We start from the raw sequence: 22,502 nt of genomic DNA, 5'->3' as shown, positions 1-22,502 counted from the left end.
TTACAAGCAAGATCTATTTCAGCCCAATTATTGGCAAATAAAACTGTCAATATAAAACATTGATACACACTCCAAGCTTTTGCAACATTAGCTCAGAAGCTCATGGGGAGCTGATGCTGCTCAATTGAATCAACAAAATGAGAGGAGAATAGAATTCTGAGACTCTATGAGAGACAATGATATTATTATGGCCCCTTGGGGCAGTCCCCAAGATTGAGGATTGATTTTTTTGTGCTCCATCAGACGGGTTCTAAGACAACTACTAAATGGAGACCAAGTTGTAATCAAAGCTCTGAGTAGACAATTTACTTTTGGAATCTGGTGTCAACCACAGGGGGGACATTTCCTGCCCAGTCAAATTGATATTGGGTGATTAGCGGCTCAGTGGAAGATATGTTAGCTTGGGAGAGAAGTTACTGTTTGAATGCTCGAACTGGACATGGAGAATCTCATGAAGGCACCACAATGGGACTCTTCCATTCCTTTGAAGGTGCCTGCTGTAGCTGGTCTAAATCTCCAAAGCATATGGAAGTAATACCAGGATGCTGCCTGGGCTGAAGAGTTTTAGTTATGGAGAGAGATTGGATGGACTGGAGTTATTTCCCTTGGAGCAGAGGGGAGCATGATTGAGATGTATAACCTTCAAAGGAGAAAAACACAGAAGACAGGAGGTAACTGACCCTTTGATGGAAGGATCAATGAGCAGGAGGTCTACATGGGATGTGAGAATTATTTTTTCACCTAGAGGGTGACAGGGATCTGGAACTCACTGCCTGTAAGGAGAGTAGAGGCAGAAATACTCATAACATTTAAGATCTATTTAGATGTGCACTTGTATCCCAAATGCAGGGAATGGGATTAGAATTCCTAGAATCATAGGAGTAGTTGTTGTTGACCGACACAGACTTGATGGATGGAAGGGTCTCTTTCTGTACCTTAGACCTCTTTGACTCAGGTATGAACATCACTGCTGTCCAGTAGACCATGATATTAGTTTTGAGTTTAAAATTCTGATCCTCAATACTCTTTCCCTTAGTGGCTTTACAGTGATTGGTCCATCCTCTGAAAGCTGTAACCTTTCCCATTTCTAATAAAAGGGTTATTCACCTGAAACCAACTCACTCAAGAGCTGAGATCAGAGTGACTGCACTCACTATCAAGTTTGCACATGGCCAGGTACTGTATCAAGGAGCTCATTGCAACTCAGTGGGAATCCAATTGAAATCTTTCCACTGGTTGGATCACACCTGGAACAAAGGAAGGTGGTTGTAGTTGTCTCAGCTCCAGGAGTTCCTCTGCAGGAGTTCCTCTGAGTAGTACCCTCGGCCCAACCATCTTCAGCTGCTTCATCAATGGACTTCTCACCACCATAAGGTCAGACATGGGGATGTTCACGGATGATTGCACAATGTTCAGCACCATTCTCAACGCTTCAGCTACTGAAGCAGTCCATGTTCAAAAGCAACAAGACATGGACAATATCCAGGCTTGATTAGAGTGGTGCTGGAAAAGCACAGCAGGACAGGCAGCATCTGAGGTCTCATTCCTGATGAAAGGCTTTTGCCCAAAATGTCGATTGGGCTGAGAAGGGCCAGATAACATTCCTGTCAAAATATGTGTTATCCAGTGACCTTCCCCAACAGAAAGAATCTCACTGTAATAATAGTGGGACGGGGGGATCATTCCAAATGGGGATGGCAGTATCTTTGAGCAGATTGTGTGGGTGATAGAGACAGTGTGTTCGGAAGGTGCTGATTGAGGAGTCTCTGGTGAGTGACTGTCTCTTGTAGATAGTAAATGGTGTTGCCACTGTGCACATGAACTCTCTCTCTTTCTCTCCACAAATAGAGTTCCACTCAAAGTCCAGTTTCAGTTTCTGAGGGGGGACCTTATGACCATATTGTCAGGGTTCTGTAAGACCATAAACCCACAGATTGGCAACTAAGTCCATGACGTCTTGCTCCATTCGGTGTGACCATATACAGTTCTGGGCAAAAAGATAAACTGGAATAACAACATTCTGCTGAAACTATGACAACCGCATTAATTCCGGAAGGTTCCAGTCCCGCCCAGATAAAACGTCATTGTCAATGTGGTATATGACAGCGAGGGAGAGCAAAGGCAAAGCTCAGTGTGAGGGTGACCCAGGGGAAAGGCGGACCCAGAGACAGAGACGGTGGGGGCGAAAGGTAAGACCCGGAGGGTAGGGACTGTGGTGAGCGGCTCGGGAAAGCCCATCTCTGGGCACACGGCTCTGTCTCTCCGGGGATGCGAAGTTGTTGCGGGTTGAGCCGGAGGCGGGGTCCAGTACCGGCACAGAGAGGCTAGGGGTGGGGGACAGCCTGGAGAAGGGGGGCATTGGGGCGGAGGAAAGGTTTGCTGGTCCTGGTGAGAATAGACCTGTTCCTCTGTGTTTCGTTTTGTGGAATGGGGAACGCTAGCTGACCCGGGAGACATAATAGATAGAGGGTGACTCATTCCTTGGTTAATATTGGGGATGGTGACTGTTACATGGCATTTACCACCCACGGGTGAGTATTATATCATATGGCAATGAATCATTGTAAATTCCACCTTGTTGACTAATATGTTTTGTTTATTCACGTGAGTTGTGGGTGTCTGGCTGGGTCAGTATTTGTTGCCCATCTTAGTTGCCCCTTGAGACGGTGGGGATGAGCTGCCCTCTTGAACCACTGCAGTCCATGTGCTGTAGGTAGACACACACTAACTACCCTTAGGGAAGAAGTTCCAAACAACACAGGAGGAACAGTGATATATTTCCAAATCAGGGTCATAACACCAGTGCTTCACCAGAGGCTCACTGATGATGTTACCTGGTATGGTAATGAAATTTTTGAAAACGGACCTTCCAGTTCAGTGACCAAACTTACATCCAGGACCTCAACCTGAGCTACAAATCCTCACAAAACTAACTAATTTCAATGTCCAATTTGTGCAGTGTGTTTTGTTGTTCTGCAAACTAATGAGCTAGAAATGGACACAGAAGCTATTGGCATTTTGCGAAGTATCATGCCTTATTACATGTAATATGTTGTCAGTACGATAAATTCCAAAAGGCTAGGTATTTACTAATGTCATACTGTTTTGGGGATAGTGATTTAATATGGACCTCTGATATTTTGCCTGCATCTTCTCTAGCAAGATCAAGCTCCTTAAGTTGTGGTTGTTATTTTGGTCATTTTGATCCAAATGAATTGACAGGGATGTGCCTGAGCAAATCCAAGAAGTATTTGAAGGAACAAATTACCACAGATGTTGGAATCTATACCGAAAACAACAAATGCTGGAGATCACAGCAGGTCAGGCAGCATCCAGGGAGAGAGAGCAAGATAACATTTCGAGTCCAGATGACTCTTCATGAGATGAACTAGGTGGAAGTGGGTAATGCAGATGCTGAAGATTAGAGTCAAGATTAGAGTGGTGCTGGAAAAGCACAGTAGGTCAGGCAGCATCCAAGGAGCAGGAAAATTGACGTTTTGGGCAAGATGAAGGGCTTTTGCACAAATCGTCAATTTTCCTGCACCTCGGATGATGCCTGACCTGCTGTGCTTTTCCGGCACCAGTCTAATGTAGACTTTTCATGAGATGAAGTCTGACGAAGAGCCATCTAGACTTGATACATTAGCTTGCTCTCTCTCCATGGATGCTGCCTGACCTGCTGTCATCAAGAAGTATTGAAACTGATTTAACTTCAAGTTATCCCTCAAGCCACTGATGGTCCACTGGATTTTGAATTGTATTTTCAACCCAGTTGATATTGGAGTAGAATCATCTGTGAAAACAGTTTTGGCAATTAATGTAAACTGCTTCTTTTTAGTTGTAATCAAGTTGTCTTGTTGTGATAGGTGAGTTTCCACTAATGTTGATGTTCTTGTGTTTCAGCAGGTTCCAGGAGAAGGAGTTCAAAAAGTATTATGAGAAGTGATCAAAGTATTTTGAGAAGACTGCTTGGTATTTTTCTTACAATTGGATACAGTACAGCTGTTGGTAAGATTTTCAAACAAACTGTTTTCCATTTTAATAAATAATCTGTGCAATTTAAAGTGTTCTTTTCATCAGTTAGCAAAGCATCAAAACAATAAGTTTTATTTGTAAAGTTTGGTGATTTTAATAGGGTTTTCCCCTGACCAACAACAGGCATGAAACTGAAAAGTACAAAATATTTGAGAGAAGTATCTGGATCAATTCCATTGTTAATTTGTTATCAGTTTTGGATTTTGTGGGGGTACATTTTTAAGTACAGTTTTTCTGTTCAACATAAAAGCAAAGTACCATGGATGTGAGAAATCAGCAGTGAAACAGAACTGCTGGGGGAGAAAATAACTCAGCAAGTCAGTTAACATCTTTGGAAGTGAAACAGCCAAACGTTGCTGACAAAAAAATCCCAGACCTGCTGACTTTTTCTAGTTTTTTAAAAAACATTTTGATTTCAATGCAATCAGTACAGAACACTTTGACAGGATAAAACCAGCTTCACAAGTGAATTGTTGCCCCAGTGATGGGCCTCCAGCCTAATCTCACAATCCTTCACTCGTGGATGACTGATGTCCTTCTCGCAATGACCTCAGTCATATTATGGGTTTTTAAGTGAGACTGCCAATTTAGGGACAACTTTGTATTATGTTTCCACGCCCAGTGGGAACTGGAGTGAGAGTCTCCAAGCTGGTCACAAAATGTCTTTACAGAGGAGACTGTCTCGTTCTCTCAGCTTGGGTTGGATTCATAAAATAGATCCCAGAATTGAAAAGTCTGTGTTTAAGCAACTTCACTGCCCAATATCCCTTTTGAAGAATTGCTGGGTTTTCCTCCCAGTGGTATTAGAGCATGTATAGTTACTGCCTTAAGGCTTGTGGATTTATTGACTTTCAGCTTTGGGCATCCTATTTAAAAATGGCTTTAGCACGTGGTTGAGGTTACCCTCCCTATTGTCCTCTCTTGCCTCGCTGTTGTAATTTTTAAAGTTTTGACAATGGATTAATTGTCCGGGGGCCAAAAAAGGTTCCCACATATGGTCAGAAGTGACCTGTGACTTCAGCTGGCTGGTGAAGTGGAGCTTCCCCCACTTAGTGGCAGGGGCTGTCCTCACTGACAGCACTGCTCTTGGGGAAGGGGCCAACCTGAGCAAGGGGGACCATGGCTGGGGGCAGGGGCTGCTCCTGAGTCTATTTACCTTCATTCCCCTGGAAGCTCCCCTCTCAATATCTCCCCCCAGCCTCAAGATATTGAAATTGTGGATAATGACATGCAAGATTTCCTTTCAATGTTTTTTCTTACTTTGTAAATAATTTATTATTACATAATCAGAACCATTCATCAAAATAAATACTTGATCATGAGATTCAAGATGATCTTGAAACAAAGGGTAGTGATAAGCAGCTCCCTTTTGGAATGGCAGGCGGTGACCAGTGGGGTACCGCAGGGATTAGCAGCTTTTTACAATATATATTAATGATATAGAAGATAGTATTAATTGTAACATTAGATAATTTGCTGATAATACAAAGCTGTGTGGCAGGGGGCAGGGTGAAATGTGAGGAGGATGTTAGGAGATTACAGGGTGACCTGGACAGGTTAGGTGAGTGGACAGATGCATGGCAGATGCAGTTTAATATGGATAAATGTATGGTTATCCACTTTAGTGGCAAGAACAGGAAGGCAGACTACTACCTCAATGGAGTCAAGTTAGGTAAAGGGGCAGTACAAAGAGATCTGGGTGTTCTTGGACACCAGTTAATGAAGGCAGTGAAGAAAGCTAATAGCATGCTGGCCTTCATAACAAGAGGGATTGAGTATAGAAGCAAAGAGGTTCTTCTGCAGCTGTACAGGGCCCTGGTGAGACCGCACCTGGAATATTGTGTGCAGTTCTAGTCTCCAAATTTAAGGAAAGACATTCTGGCTATTGAAGGAGTGCAGCGTAGGTTCACGAGGTCAATTCCTGGAATGGCGGGACTATCTTATGTTTAAAGATTGGAGCGACTGGGCTTGTATGTCCTTGAGTTTAGAAGACTGAGAGGGGATCTGATTGAGACATATAAGATTATTAAAGGATTGGACACTCTGGAGGCAGGAAACATGTTTCCGCTGATGGGTGAGTCCCGAACCAGAGGACACAGCTTAAAAATAAGGGGTAGGCCATTTAGGACAGAGATGAGGAGAAACTTCTTCACCCAGAGAGTGTTGGGTGTGTGGAATGCTCTGCCCCAGAGGGCAGTGGAGGCCCAGTCTCTGAATTCGTTTAAGAAAGAGTTGGATAGAGCTCTCAAGGATAGTGGAATCAAGGGTTATGGAGATAAGGCAGGAACAGGATACTGATTAAGGATGATCAGCCATGATCAAAATGAATGGTGGTGCAGGCTGGAAGGGCCAAATGGCCTACTCTTGCACCTATTGTCTATTGCGTGCTGTTACTAATCTATTTCTGTTTATTCACAGTCGGGTTTAAGGTCCATACCCCAGACACAGTGGTCACTGCTGTCTATGGCCAGTACGTTGTGCTAAGATGTAACTTTACCATTCAGCATGGATCTCCATCTCTAGAACGACTGGTTATCAATTGGCAACGTGTTGAGACTGAGGACGTTGTGTATAGTTATTATTATGGAAAGGAGCAACTGACTCACCAAAGCCCTCAGTATTCCGGAAGAACAAGCTTATTCATGGAGGAATTAAAACGAGGGAATGCTTCACTGAAGCTGGACCAAGTGAAATCAGAGGATGCTGGACAATACAAGTGCTTTGTTAGTGGTGATTTAGGAAGCGGCTGGGGCACCATGTCTTTAATATTTGCAGGTATGTATTTGCGTCCATTTTAGTTCTTTGAAGTTGTAAATTTAAAATCCCACTTCTTGGCCTCCCCAGATGGCTGAGTGAGTCTACCTATCTAAGACACGGTGTATGGACCAGGAAGATTACTCAGACTATGCAGGTCTAACTCCTCTCTATTCCTGACCTCACCACATCTCAATGAGGATGGCCACTCCTGTTAGCTATTCCCGAACCCAATTGTCTTTTGATATCTCCGGTATCTAGCTGAAATGTGACCTCTTCATAAATGAGAAGCCCAATGTTAGTAAAGAATTGAGGGTCAAGCTGATTAATGATGACAATTTGAGCTGATAGCAGAGCACGTTGCCTCAGCAATAAGTTGAACTTCTCCAGGGGCACGAGGATAGCGGGAGGAGAAAAAAATGACAAGAAGCAGAGAGGAAGTATGTGCTTCAATAATGTTGTAAATCTCAAGATAAAAAATTTGGTGAATGTTGTGGATTCTGTGATCAGTTCTATTTGCCAAAACTCAATTATGATTCCCCATTTACACATCCATTTGTGCTAGAAATTCAATCCAGAAGCTAATAGTTCTGGGAAAGAAGGTGCTAATCCAGAGACACTCTGGAGAAGCAGTGAAATCCAAAATTAGTTTTTGTTTTTGTGCTGCTCTCTTTAAATTGTTACTGAGTCACTTTCCAAAACAGCAGTGTTGACTCCCAGGGTGGACCCTTGCTGACTGCTGAGTCACACAAAAACATTTTAATTTCATGAGGAATTGTTCTTTAATTCTGTTTGATTGAGATTGTCTCTTAATAAGAGGCGAAAGGTTCAGGGCTGGCGAGAGTGATGGAGTTGAAGCTGCATTTGGATCAGCCATGGCCCTATTGAATGGTCAATCCATTCAGGGGAAGAGTGCCATACTCCACCTCTAATTCATTCATATGTTCGGTGTCATTCACTGTCATGTTAATAACTGGACAGCACTCTACTCTCCTTTTGTAAATCTCTGTTTAACAGCTGCTGCTATTCCCCACTCCCCATTTCCATCAAGCCAGGGGATCAACCTTGGCTCAATGGAGAGTGCAGGAGGGTATGCCAGGAGTAGCACCAGGTATACCCTGAAGATGAGGTGTCAACCTGGTGAAGCCACCAAACAGGACTACCTGCTTGCCAAACAGCATAAGCAGTAAGTGACAGACAGAGCTAAGTGACCCCACAAGCAACGGATCAGCTCTAAGCTCTGCAGTCCTTCCACATCCAGTCCTGAATGGTGGTGGACAATTAAACAACTCACTGGAGGGGGATGCTCCACAAATATCCCCATCCTCAATGATGGAGGAGCCCAGCACATCAGTGCAAAAGTTGAGGCTTATGCATTTGCAACAATCTTCAGTCAGAAGTGCCGAATGGATGATCCATTACGGTTCCTCCAGTGGTCCCCAGCCTCACAGATACCAGTCTCCAGCCAATTCAATTCATTCCATGTGATATCAAGAAACAGCTAGAGGCTCTAGATACTACAAAGGCAATGGGCCCTGATGTCGTTCCGGCATTGGTACTGAAGACATGTGCTCCAGAACTTGCTGCTCCCCTTGCCAAGCTGTTCCAGTACAGTTACAACACTGGAAAACTGCTCAGGTATATCCTGTACTCAAAAGGCATGACAAATCCAACCCAATTACCACCCCATCAGTCTACTCTCCATCATCAGTAAAGTGATGGAAGGTGTCAGTAACAGCGTTATCAAGCCTCACCTGCTCAGCAATAACCTGCTCAGTGATGCCCAGTTTGGGTTTTGCCAGAGTCACTCAGCTCCTGACCTCATTACAGACTTGGTTCAAACATGGACAAAAGAGTTGAATTCCAGAGGTGAGGGGAGGGGAGAGGGACAGCCCTTGACATCAAGGCTGCATTCGACTGAGTGTGGCATCAAGGTGCCCTGCCAAAACTGGAATCAATGGGTGTGAGGGGCCAAACACTCTGGTGGTTAATGTCGTACCTGACAGATAGGAAGATGGTTGTGGTTATGGAGAGTCAGTCAGTGTCCTAAGCCCAACAATCTTCAGCTGCTTCATTAATGACCTTCCCTCCTTCATAAGATCAAAAGTGAAGTTATTCGCCGATGATTGCACAGTGTTCAGCACCATTCGCCAGTCCTCTGCTACTGAAGCAGTGCATGCTCAAATGCAGCACGAGCTGGACAATATCCAGGCTTGGGCCGACAAGTAGCAAGTACAATTTATGCCACACAATGCCAGACAATGGCCATCACCAATAAGAGATACTCTAACCAACGCCCCTTGACATTCAGCAGTATTACCATCACTGAATCTCCCACTGTCAACATCCTTGGGGTCACCATTGACCAGAAACTCAACTGAACTCACCACCTAAACACAGTGGCTACAAGAGCAGGTCAGAGACTAGGAATCCTACAGCAGGTAACTCACCTCCTGACATCCCAAAGTCTATCCACCATCTACAAGGCACAAGTCAGGAGTGTGATGGAATACTCCCCATTTGCCCGAATGGGTGCAACTCCAAAAATACTCAAGAAGCTCGACACCATCCAGGACATTGCAACCCACATGATTGGCACCACATCAACAAACATTCAATCCCTCCACCACCAGCATTCAGTAGCAGCAGTGTGTACTATCTACAAGATGCACTGCAGAAATTCACCAGAAATCCTTAAGCAGCACTTTCCAAACCACAACCACTTCCTTCTAGAAGGTCAAGGGCAGCAGGTACTTGCGAACACCACCATCTGCAAGTTCCCCTCCAAGCCTCTCACCACCCTGACTGGGAAATATACCACTGCTCCTTCACAGTCGGGTCAAAATCCTGGAATTCCCTCCCTACCAGCATTGTGGGTCAACCCACAGCAAGTGGACTGCAGCGATTCAAGAAGGCAGCTCACTCCCACCTTCTCAGGTGGGCTATCAATGCTGGCCAGCCAGTGAAGCCCAAGTCCCACAAATGAATAAAACAACATTGTAGGATTTTCCACCTTCAGCTATATTTGTTATAAATTAAATACAACAGCAATTACTGCCACTGGTCTGTTTGTACTTGGAGTTAACAATTTTGAACATTTATAGTTTTCACTGCATTGTTTAATTACAGCTATCAATACAATATGTTGTCAAGTCTATTTCTTGTTTCGATTGACTTGTTGTTTTTATTTTCCAGCATATTACAAGGAACCTGACTTTTACATCCAACTACAACCATCTGGGACAGTGTTGAGATTCGAATCCCAAGGTTATCCTCTGGCCTCTGTATCTTGGCACAATGGAGAAAATGAAGATATTTCTACCCAGTCTGAGACTTATTACCAACAAAGTGACAATGGCCTATACTCACTGCACAGTATTCTGGAAATAACTGATGCCAGTAGAAGTTCAAACTATACCTTTAAGTTAACGAATGATGTGCTACATCAATCGGTTTCTCGAACATTTGGCCTTTCTGTAGGTAAGTTAACCTGTGTATCCTCTATTGTTGGTACTCTCAACCTCCTGTATGCCTTTGTAACACAATGCTGAACCCCTCCATCTTGAGTGCTCTACGTCGGATATCTCTCACCCACTAGGGTCTGGGTCAGAGATAAACAGGAGCTAAAAATAGTTCAGCTGGCAGTCTATTTGCTCCTTTTCATTTCCAGGCCATTTTTCTTTTTTTTGCAGAGTCAGGATCGGGAGCATGCTCTGGGAGATAGGCTTTTCCACAAACTCTTCTACATCTAATTAACTGAGCCAATGAAAGGAAGCCACCTCAGTTTTTCTAGTTTGTTCCAGATGGTTTGTGGTGGTGGGGGATGTTTAGTCAGAAACTGCCCTGGGGCATTCTAAAAAATAAAAAGCAGTTTCAGTTCTATTTCGGAAAGATGTTTCTGTTCCACATTGCTTTCCATTTTAGAAGCTTAAACAGCTGCATCTTGTTTAGTTTTAGCTTTGCAATTTTTCATTCTTGGTTTATCAAAATTCTTCACTCACTTTGAAGCCAATCATACAAGAATTTTATCTTTTATTTTCAAAAGAGGGCACTCCTCATTTATGTCAAGCTTCCTTTTAGTGCTCTGTAGTTTAGGTAATTAGTGGCTAGTCCTCATCTCTCCTATACTTGCTCACCTGTTTTTAGTCACCCCAGTACCTCCAATTTAAAGATTCCATCTTTGTTTTAAGTCCCTCCCTTGCTCGCATTGCTGCGGATCCTGGAAGCCCATGAATTCCTTACGGCATTGCTGCTAGTGGATTTCCCTCCCTAGGTTTACCTGTTTAAATCAATGTCTCTCAATGATCCTTTACCCATGCGCCCGAATATTTCTTTGCAGATGTCAGTCATGCTTCAGTGATAGACGGTTGTGATTCAAATCCACTCAAATGCTTTGAGCAGCAAATCTTCGTTGATAGTTCCAAACAGTACTCTGAGCTGAGTTGTCAGATATGTTGTATTTTGATTTAGACATTAAGCCAAAACCCCTTTTGAGGCTGTTTCCTCCTACAGATGAATGAGATCCCATGGTATTATTGTGAAGTGGAACTAGGGAAGTTATTCCCAAAGTGTTGGTTGTTGTTATCCTTCAAACAACATCATTAAGAAAAACGAGTTATCTGGTCATCCTCTAATCGTTGTTAGTGGGAGCTTGCCGTGTGCACATTGGTCACTGAATTTCCTAAATCACAAGTGATTGCACATCAATAGCACTTCGTTAGCTGAAAATATGCTTTCATAATGAAAAACACCATAAATACAAAGTGCCTTTCTGGCTGATTGTACAATCTGAAGTGCCTTGGGATTTGTTTTCTACATTTAAAGGTGCTGTATTAATGCAGTTGTCTTTGTTCCTGATTTTAATCATAGAATCATAGAAATGTAGAGCATAGAAACAGACCCTTTGGTCCAACTCATCCATGCCGCCCAGATATCCCAACATAATCTAGTCCTATTTGCCAGCATTTTGACCTGTATTGCTCTAAACCTTCCTATTCATATACCTCCCCAGATGCCTTTTAAGTATTGTAGTATCTATAAACAATACCTTAAACTAAACCCATCAATATGATCAATTTGGTATGATGGGGTGTATTTTAAAATATTAGCAAATGAAAAAACAAACTAGCACTGAAACTACTGCTACAATGTTCAGTGGTTATCTTTCATTCTTTTACAGAAACGAAAACTGCTGAAGTTTGTACAAGAACCCGATGGTGGATTACAGTCTCTCTCCTTCTGACTGAATTTATAGTTATTTTAATTCTGGTGACAGTTGTGTATCAAAAACACCTTCAGTTGAAAATCGAACAAAAACAATTCTGCTGCGTGAAATGATGGAATATTCAGGAAGAGAATGTGCAAAGTTTCTGCTCGGCTCACGCAGCCCTAAAAGTCAATGGAATAGCTGCATTTCTAGATTTTTGGACATCATTTTTAACTCTTTAAACAGCTTTTCAACAGATGCCAGCAATTCCAGGAAAGGGGATTTTATCAGTAAGGTTGAACTGAGAGTTGATCCCTTTGGGACACACAAGACTGAGGAGAAATTTGACATAGGAGTATGCGATTGATGGATTTAGTAAGGTAGGCAAGAAATGTTGTACTCAGGAGCTGATGGTAAAAGAGGTAGACAGTGGAGAATCACAGATTTGAGATTTTGAATAAGGGATGCTCAAATGGATTTATTGAAATGCCTTAAAATTTTATTCCAATTAAAGGAATTATATATGAGCATAATAAGTACCTTCTGATAAAATGTAATAAAATGTTATTACAATCCACAACTGTACTGTTGTTAATGTAGTGCTTTGTGTGCCTAGTGCTTTAAACTGAGCATGATCTCCTTCTACCCAGCTGCCTTGGTTTTGGAAACCATGCTTCTTAAGTAAATCTGCTGGCTGGGGATTACATTCCTGTATATTTATATTACTGGGTGCTTTTTGTTTTGGCTAGGGCTGCTAAAATTGGATGTGTGGCTATCCCACCAGCTTCTCACTCACCCTGTTATGGACCAGACCAGATCCCCTTAGAATATTTTAAGAAGATAGCCTAGACCCTAAATTATTTTCTTATTTTAAAGATAGATGTGAAGTGCTGTGCTCCAGATGTGATGTGTCTATTCAAACTACTTGACGTTAAGCAAAACGCAATTTATTTAAAGACCATAGATAAAATACAAACAAAAGAAAGTGGAATTTAGAATAATGTAACTACTGGAAAACTTAACTGAATAATAGATACAGTACCTATTACTAATGAACTGTTCCAGTATAGTGACATCCCATAAACACACCCTTGGCAAAAAGGTAAATTCAGACACAGATTCTCACACGCAGCAGCTAGGAATCATTGACAAAAGATCCTCCTCTTCTGGGACCCAAAGAACTTCTGTCTGCTACAGCTTAAAAAAAATGAGAAAGCCTGATCTGGGTGAACTGGCCAATCCCCTTCAGTTGTTAGAACTCTGTAAACAAAATTAAAGAACATCAAAGTCATTGACTCAAGCTGTCTCCAGTTGCCACTTTGGCCCCTCTGCCTTTATACCTTTTGGTAAAAAAAAATCTAGGATAAAGTGAGCTTTTTTAAAGTGACAGATTTTTCACAACCCCTTGTGATTATGGGGTGGGGTTGGGTAGGTGCTGAAGCTAGCAGTCTGCCCCACCAGCGGAGATAAATAGTTAACGTCAATGGAGCGGGTTAAAAGCTCAACTGTGCACCATATTACACTGCCTACATCATCACATGGTTAGCATCAACAGTCAGGTTGGAGCCTTTTTTGATATTTAAACATTTAAAAGGCTTCTGGATGTGTACATGTATAAGAAGGGTTTTGATGGATATGGGGCAAATAAGACTAGATTGGGATATCTGGTCAACATGGACGAGTTGGACTGAAGCATCTGTTTCTATGCTGTGCATCTCTATGACTCCATGAAAATGAGGTACTATTTTCAGAGGATGTCCTTTGCTCATTGAAAAGATAGAACATTACCTTTGTTGCTACCTGCCCCCTTGCTTATTCCCAAAGGCAGGCAAAACATCCTTTCACAAAGCCCCTGATCAACTGAGCTTGGGCTCCCATTAGGTCTCCTCCCTGGCCAATCTACAGAGTGAATGTCCCATGACTGAGGGGCAGAAATCCCACTCTACATTACTTTAGCTGCCTGCAGTGCATTATAGCCATCAATAGGCTCGATCTTTCATCTGTTGGCTCATTGATGACATTTTTTTTATTTCAAGAATATACTTTATTCATAAAAAAATCTTCACAGTCACAAATGCCGTTCGATCCCATACAGTAGCCTATCAAGAAAAGAAATAAGTACTGAAATTGACAATTCAAACAAACTAAAGATCTCCCTTACATATACAAGACTATATTTACATGTGGGTCTGATAACAGAATGGGCCCTCAATTAATTGCCCCAAGCTTTAGTGGGTCCTTCAGCACATAGTCCTGGACCTTGGAATGTGCCAGTCTGCAACATTCAATTGAGTTCAACTCTTTGTTCTGAAAGACCAACAGATTTTGGGCAGAACAAAGAACAATACAGCACAGGAACAGGCCCTTTGGCCCTCCAAGCCTGCGCTGACACATTTTACCCTTCCATACTAAAACTGCCTTCACTTACAGGATCTGTATCCCTCTATTCCCTTCCTATTCATGTATTTGTCCAGGTGTTTTTTGAATGCTGCTTTTGTGTCTGCTTTCCATCACCAGAAGAAGGGTTACACCCAAAACATTGACTTCTCCATCTCCTGATGCTGCCTGGCTTGCTGTGTTCTTCCAGCCTCCTGCCTATTTTGGATTCCAGCATCTGCAGTATTTTTTGTCTCTCTTTGGCACCTTCACTGGCAGTGTATTCCACCTTTTGTGTGAAAAATTTGCCACGCACATCTCTTTTAAACATCTCCCCCACCTCGCACCTTGAATTCACATTCTTAGTAATTGACCCCTCCACCTTGAAAAGGCCTAACACATTCCACTCTATCCATACCATTCGCAATCTTATAAGCTTCTATCAGATCACCCCCCTCCACCACCCAACTCCTGCGTTCCAATGAAAACAAACACAGTCTATTCAACTTTCTTTAGAGCTAAAATCCCCAATACCAGGCAACATCCTGGCAAACCTTTTCTGTACCCTCTCCAAAACGTCCACATCCTTCTGGTAGCATGGTGACCAGAACTGTACACAAAAAATGTCTTTCACCGAGTTGATGGTCCTCCAGGTGCAGTTGATGTTTGTCCCAATGTGCATCTCGGGGAATGTGGAGCATGAGGTCCCGTGTCATGGAGCTGCTCGGGATGGACCTCGATAAATAAACCACTGCATCTTCCTTCAGATTCCCTTTTCAAGAGCACATTCCAGAAGGAATGTGTCACATAGTCTACCCCCATCCCACAGCTGCTATGAGGGCAGCGTGCGGGCAGTGCCCTTCTCACCACCAGCCAAGCAATGTCTTGGAGCTTGTTGGAAAGTTCTGGTGATGAGGCATTCTGCCAAAGGACTTTGACAGTCTGCTCAGGGAACCAACCAACAGGATCCACCCTCTCCTTTTCCTACATGGCCTCATTCCAGGGCTGGGAGGGGGGTGGGGCAGCAGCAGAAGCTGTTTGTTTAGAAACTGTGAGCAGAGCTGTTGGGTGGAATATTAACTCTCCATAGTCACTGGGTAGCTCAAACCAGGCTCAGATTCCTTAGTAATACAAGGAAAGTGCTGCAAATCCTGGAAATCAAAAATGAAAACAGAAAGCATCTGCGGAGCGTTGAAAAACAAGAGTATTTTTTTCTCTTGACTTATTCCTATGCCAGCCTGGGACACTAAGGGAATGAAACAGCCACTCCAATTAGAAAATTGAACCAGGTGCATTTTGCAATGGCCCAGTTGTATACTCCAGAAATAGACGGAGAGTGTGGCATAATTTTAAAATAAAGGGAGGTATGAAATGTTTTTCCTTAAAAACTCAGTGGGGTCCTCCATATACTTGACCTGCAACCACCAAGATTTATGAATCAAATAGATCGATTTTATGAATGCTTAACCAACAACAAAGGGAACTCAGAAATGTCTTATCTCGGGTGTATGCTCCTTTGAAAGTTGTTAGTTCATGCACATTCTTCTGTTTCTGAAGAGATGTTATGTTGATCTGCATCTCAGAGGGATTGTACCACTGAAGTCAGGCCAATACTGTGCCACAGAACAATTCCTTCAATGTAGGAACATAGGAACAGGAGAATGTTCCTTGAGTCTGTTTCAATGTCAATGAGAAACATGGTCACTCTGTGGTCTAACTCTCCATATACCTGCCTTTAGCCCATATCCCTTTATATCTTTGCTTTACAAAACACATCTCTCTAAGATTTAATATTAGCAACTGATCCAGCATCCACTGCAATTTCTGGAAGAGAGTTCCAAACCCCTCCCACCCTTTGTGTGTAAAACTGTTTCCTAACATCTCCTGACCGTTCTGGCCCTAATTCTCAGACTGTGCCTCCGAGTTCTAGAATCTCCAAACAATGGAAAATGGCTTAACTATCTAGTTAATACCTTGAAGACTTTGACCAGATTACCCCTTAACCTTCCAATGTCTAACAAAAGCAGGCCTCATTGTATATCCCTCCTCATGACCTAACCACTGAAGTCCATTCTTAGAAACAATTTTTCATCTTCCATTCGGAGGGATTTCTTTATTAGGAAATGACTCAAACTATCTTCATCTGTTGGTTTTACAAGCAGTGCATCAGGTGTCACCCCACCTCTAGCGTATAAGCGAAACAAATTCTTCATTGTGTCAACAACTGACACTCTTAGTTGTACAAGAATTGTACAAACAACATTACGTCCTCTCACCAATGATCCAAACTGTTGTAAAATCATTCATCTCCCACCCCAGAAACAGTAACCTGCACTGAAGACCTGCACAAAGCATTCAGTTCTGAAGAACGGTCACAGGGCCTGAAATACTGACTCTGATTTCTCTCCACAGATGCAACTGGTCTTGCTGAGTTTCTCTACCAATATCTGTTTTGGTTTCAGATTTCCAGCATTTAGAGTTCTTTGTTTTATTTCACAAAGCCAGCATGCAGGTAATGCAAGGAATCTCTTTTCTAGATATCACAAACCTAATTTGACCAATCTCACCATATTTTTCCAACTGACTCATCATTGTCCACATTGTTCAGGGGCTGGGAAAGTTCTGCCCATGGAGTCTACTCCCTACCTCCTTCACAGACTGACTTCCCATCCCCGTCTGCAATCTTTTGAACTGCTGTTCAATGACACCCACCCCTACCCCCGAGTGAACTATTGGAAAGCTTGCAATTAGCTCCTCCCATCCCGCTGGGCAGAATTGAGTGTTGGCCCCCAGCAATTTTTGGCACAGGGTGTTCCTGAACATTACCAGTGATAGATGGCTGACTTGATCAGTGAAGATGTGGAGGTACTGATATTGGACAGGGGTGGACAGAGATACAAATCACACAACACCAGGTTATAGTCCAACAGGTTTATTTGGAAGCACTAGCTTTCGGCGCTCTGAAAGCTGGTATTTCCAAGTAAACCTGTTGGACTATAACCTGGTGTTGTGTGAGTTTTAACTTTGTTCAGTGAAGAAAATTAAATAATTAAAGGATTTCTTCAAAGCGAGGGATGTAGGGGGAGCAAATAGCAGGACAGGGATCTGGCTTCTCCTGAATTTAGGCACAATTACACTTCAAGGCTTAATTTAACAATATCAGGGTCTGGCAGATCTTGCTTACTTTGAAATAAAGCAATAAAGGGTAACATTGGTTGCCAGGGTTGGGGGGTCTGAGCTATAGCAAGCAGCTGAATAGGCTGGGGTTGTTTTCTCCTGTCGTGTCGGATGCTAGGGGGGACCTTATAGAGGTTCATAAAATCATGAGGGGCATGGATTGGGTAAATAGTTTCTCTACCCCAGGGAAGGGGTAAATAGTTTCTCTACCCCAGGGAAGGGGAGTTCAAAACTAGACGGCAGAGGTTTTAGAGGGGAAAGATTTAAAAGGGACCTAAGGGGTAACATTTCCACGCAGAGGGGGATGTGGGTATGGAATGAGTTGCCAGAGGAAGTGGTGCAGGCAGGTACAATTACAATATTTAAAAGGTATGGTAGGCTGGATGGCAAGGCTAGATCACATGAAATAAAGGGAGAACTAGCCATTTGGACACAGAATTGGCTCAAAGGTAGAAGGCAGAAGCTGGTGCTGGAGGGTTGCCTTTCAGACTGGAGGCCTGTGACCAGTGGTGTGTTACAAGATTTGCTGTGGGTTCACTGCTTTTCATCATTTATATAAGTATTTTGAAGTGAGCATAAGAGGTATAGTTAGTAAGTTTGCAGATGACATCAAAATTGGAGGTGTAGTGGATAGCGAAGAAGGTTACCTCAGAGGTTACAATGGGATTTTGATTAGATAGGCCAATGGGCTGAGGTGCAGCAGGTAGAGTTTAATTTAGATAAATGTGAGGTGCTGCATTTTGGAAAGGTACATCAGGGCAGGACTTATATATTTAATGATTAGGTGCTGGGGAGTGTTACTGAACAAAGAGACCTTTGAATGCAGGTTCATAGGTTTCTTGAAAATTGAGTCTCAGGTAACAGGATGCTGAAGAAGGCATTTGGCATGCTTGCCTTTATTGGTCAGTACATTTAGTCTCCAGTTGGAAGATCATGTTGAGGCTTTATAGGAAATTGGTTAGGCCACTTTTGGAATATAGTACTGTGTACAGTTCAGGTCTCCCTCCTAAAGGAAAGATGTTGTGAAACTTGAAAGAATTCAGAAAAGATTTACAAGGATGTTGCCAATGTTGGAGGGCTTGAACTATAGGGAGAGGCTGAATAGGCTGAGGCTTTTTTTCCCTGGAGTGTTGGAGCTGAGGGGTGATCTTATATAAGTTTATAAAATCACGAAGGCCTGGGATAAATGAACAAGGAGTCCAAATCTAGAGAACATAGATTTAAGGTGAGGGAAAAGATTTAAAAGGGTGCTAAGGGGCAACTTTGAGTTGCTAAAGAAAGTGGTGGAGGCTGGTACAATTATGACATTTAAAAGGCATCTGGATGGGTACATGAATATGAAAGCTTTCAAGGGATATGGGCTAAATGCTGGAAAATGGGACTAGATTTATTTAGGATATCTGGTCACATGGACAAGTTGGACCAAAGGGTTGGTTTCCATACTGTACAGCTCTCTGACTCTATGACTCTGTTGGCTTGCTCCTGATTAACCAGCTGAATAAGAAGAACGAGAGGCCATCGAAATGTTTATTGTACATTGGGCACATTCCATGAGGCTGTTTGCCCTTGGCTGGGGAACAGAGGACTGCAAACAACAGCATCAGGATGATGTTTGGCCATTTGGAATGAGGAGGAAGGCATTCACTCAAAGGATTGTGTAGCTCTGGAAATCAATCCCCACCCCCACATGGATATAGGAGTTCAGCCTTTGACTGTAAGCAAGCTTGAAATAAATTGCATTTTAGAATTGATAACAAGAGGATCCAGTGGGAGAGTGGAACAGAGGAATGACTGGATGTGTCCCTGTTTACTATTATCTGCCTGAAACTCTTGCAAAGTGCTTTACCTAGATACATGTAACTACAGTAAAATACATCAAACTAGATCACTGGCAAAACAGTTTCACAGGGTCACCTGATTTTCTTCTCTTATCTTCTCTGTTTTTATGACTCATGATTAATCACTTATGAGTAACAAGTAAGAAGATAAATATTTTAAAATTTTAACTAGTTTCATCAACATTATTTAAGATGAGTAGTATTACATCAGACAGATAATCTTGGCATGCAACGGAATGAGAGCTTACTGGGAATAGATGGGAGCGTGAAATTCAAAACACAAACACATCAGCAATGTGATCTTATTAACTCAAGGATCAGGCTCAAGGGGCCGAATGGGGTCTTCCCCCACTATATGTGCTGTTATTTTACATGTTGGTGTGTATTAATAAACAGTTCAGAATTATTCGGTTGTGTTTTGGACAGTGAAACTTAAATGATGGGGACTGTAATTGGTTTCTGTCTGGTGACTAACAGCAGTTCATCATGAGATTTTTTTTCCCTAATCAGCTGATATTCCTGACATTCAGGATGGAGTAAATGCATGGTAGACCAGTTAGCAAAATTAGATCACATGGAATACAGAAAGAACTATCCATTTAGATGCAGAATTGGCTCAAAGGTAAAAGACACAGGGTGTTGGTGGAGGGTTGCTTTTCAGACTGGAGGGCTGTGACCAGTGGACTGTCACAAGGATCAGTGCTTTTCGTCATTTATATAAGTATTTTGGATGTGAACATACAAGGTATAGTTAGTAAGTTTGCAGGTGACATCAAAATTGGAGGTGATGTGGACATTGAAAAAGGCTACCTCAGAGTACAATAGGATTTTGATCAGATGGGCCAATTGTCTAAGGTGCGACAGGTGGAGTTTAATTTAGATAACTGTGCGGTGCTGCATTTTGGAAAGGTACACCAGGGCAGGACTTATAAACGTAATAGTAAGGTGATGGGGAGTGTGACTGAACAAAGGGACTTTTGAGTGCAGGTTCATAGTTCCTTGAAAATTGAGTCATGGGTAATATGATAGTGAAGAAGGTGTTTGGCATGCTTGCCTTTATGGGTCAATGCATTGAGGAAATTAGTTGGGAGGTCATGTTGCGGATGTACAGGATGTTGGTTAGGCCACTTTTGGAATACTGTTAACCATTTGTGCCTCTCTGCAATAGGAAAGATGTTGTGAAACTTGAAAGAATTCAGAAAAGATTTACAAGGATGTTGCCAGTACTGGAGGGTTTGAGCTATAGGGCGAGGCTGAACAGGCTGAGGCTGTTTTTCTTAGAATTTCAGAGGCTGAGGGATGGCCTTTAAGAGGTTTATAAAATCATGAGGGGCACAGGTAAATGGACAAGATCTTTTCCCCAGGATAGGAGATTCCAAAACTAGAAGGCATAGGTTTAGGTTCAGAAGCGAAAGATTTAAAAAAGACCTATGGGCAACTTTGAGCTGCCAGAGGAAGTGGTGGAGGCTGGTCCAATTATGAGAATTAAAAGGCATCTGATGGGTGTATGAATATGAAAGATTTTGTGGGATATGGGCCAAATGCTTGCAAATGGGACTAGATTTACTTAGGATATCTGGTCGACATGGACAAGTTGGACCGAAGTGTTGGTTTCCATACTGTACAGCTCTCTGACTCTATGACTCTGTTGGCTTGCTCCAGATTAACCAGCTGAATATTTATCCAAAAGGTCTCCTGTTAAAGAGCTATCTCTAATACCGTTTGTGCAGCAAGTCCAGTTAAAGATACTTATAAATTCAAATCAGAAGTTGCCTGTGTCAATTCAATATCTGCAGATTGTAGTGTCTACTGATCACAGGAGACCATGAGCAGGACCATGGATACTGGATGTTCTTTCTCCAGGGCCACTTTCTTTCAGAGTGATTGAGGAGAATGGGCCAGTAATCTGAGGAATTTAGAAGAACGAGAGGCCATCGAAATGTTTATTGTACATCGGGCACATTCCATGAGGCTGTTTGCCCTTGGCTGGGGAACAGAGGACTGCAAACAACAGCATCAGGATGATGTTTGGCCATTTGGAATGAGGAGGAAGGCATTCACTCAAAGGATTGTGTAGCTCTGGAAATCAATCCCCACCCCCACGTAGATATAGGAGTTCAGCCTTTGACTGTAAGCAAGCTTGAAATAAATTGCATTTTAGAATTGATAATAAAAGGAGAATGGAACAGAAGAATTACTGGATGTGTTCGTTTGCCAAGATCTGCCTGAAACTCTTGCAAAGTTTTGCACTGTACAGTACTTGTCCAATCAGATAGATGACAAAGAAGTTTCACAGAGTCACTTGTTTTCCTTCTGCCATTACGTGAAATGACAAAGCAATTTCATATGTCACTTGATCCTCTTCCATTGCGTGTTTTTATGACGATTAATCACTTATCAGTAACAAGTAAGAAGATAAATATTTTAAAATTTTAACTAGTTTCACATCAGACAGACAGTCCTGGCATGAGTATTACATCAGACAGACAGTCCTGGCATGCAAGAGAATGAGAGTTTACTGGGAATGCTCAAAACACAAACACATTAGCAATGTGATCTTATTGACTCAAGGAGCCGAATGGTCTGCTCCACTACACCTGCTGTTACTTTACATGTTGGTGTGTATTAATATAAACAGTTCAGAATTACTCAGTATTGTTCCGGATAGTGAAACTTGAATTCCTGATGAAGGGCTCTTGCCTGAATGTCGATTCTTCTGCCCCTCGGATGCTGCCTGACCTGCTGTACTTTTCTAGCACCATCCACACTCTCCACTCTGCTCGCCAGATCTGTACTCCTCACTTTCTTCCTGAAATTTGGTTTCTGTCTGGTGACTAACGGCAGTTCATCATGAGGTTTTTTTTTCCCTCTCAATCAGCTGATACTCCTGACATTCAGTACGGCGGAATATTCTGCCTTCCCTGTGCCCCACTGAGCTCCGGGGAGCGGGGGGAGTGAGTGAGTGATCAATCCCCAGCTGAGAGGCTCGCTCCCGGGGTTCGAGCAGAGGGGAAGCCCGTCCTGCAGGAACCTTGGGTTTTACTGTTAATGGAAGGGAGTTCCCCGAGTCTGTACAGCCAATGCTTGTTATACAGCGAACTCAAACGTGTTTGCAT

The 22,502-nt window shown here is 42.7% G+C and overlaps 1 protein-coding gene across 4 annotated transcripts in view; it reads left to right on the top strand.

The window, feature by feature from the left end:
* The window catches only part of LOC122547698 (CD276 antigen-like), a 48,131-nt gene extending 35,556 nt beyond the window's left edge, over positions 1-12,575 (top strand). The window contains exons 1-5 of one of the 4 annotated variants that reach the window (XM_087976665.1): positions 2,059-2,189; positions 3,904-4,008; positions 6,454-6,810; positions 9,985-10,269; positions 11,969-12,575. In XM_087976665.1, coding sequence (XP_087832791.1) covers positions 3,936-4,008; positions 6,454-6,810; positions 9,985-10,269; positions 11,969-12,126 — 873 coding nt within the window. In that variant the 5' untranslated portion in view covers positions 2,059-2,189; positions 3,904-3,935 and the 3' untranslated portion in view covers positions 12,127-12,575. Of the gene's footprint in view, positions 1-2,058; positions 2,190-3,903; positions 4,009-6,453; positions 6,811-9,984; positions 10,270-11,968 lie in introns of those variants that run through there. The other 3 variants (XM_087976666.1, XM_087976663.1, XM_087976664.1) reach the window with 3 other exon arrangements.
* The last annotated feature ends 9,927 nt before the right edge of the window (positions 12,576-22,502 follow it).

Source organism: Chiloscyllium plagiosum, unplaced genomic scaffold (genome assembly GCF_037043375.1).
Source record: "Chiloscyllium plagiosum isolate Xiang-an unplaced genomic scaffold, Cpla_swu_hap1 HiC_scaffold_30, whole genome shotgun sequence".
Lineage (NCBI taxonomy): Eukaryota > Metazoa > Chordata > Chondrichthyes > Orectolobiformes > Hemiscylliidae > Chiloscyllium > Chiloscyllium plagiosum.
Note: the sequence above shows the minus strand (reverse complement) of the source record. Positions and strands in the feature narration are given on the sequence as shown.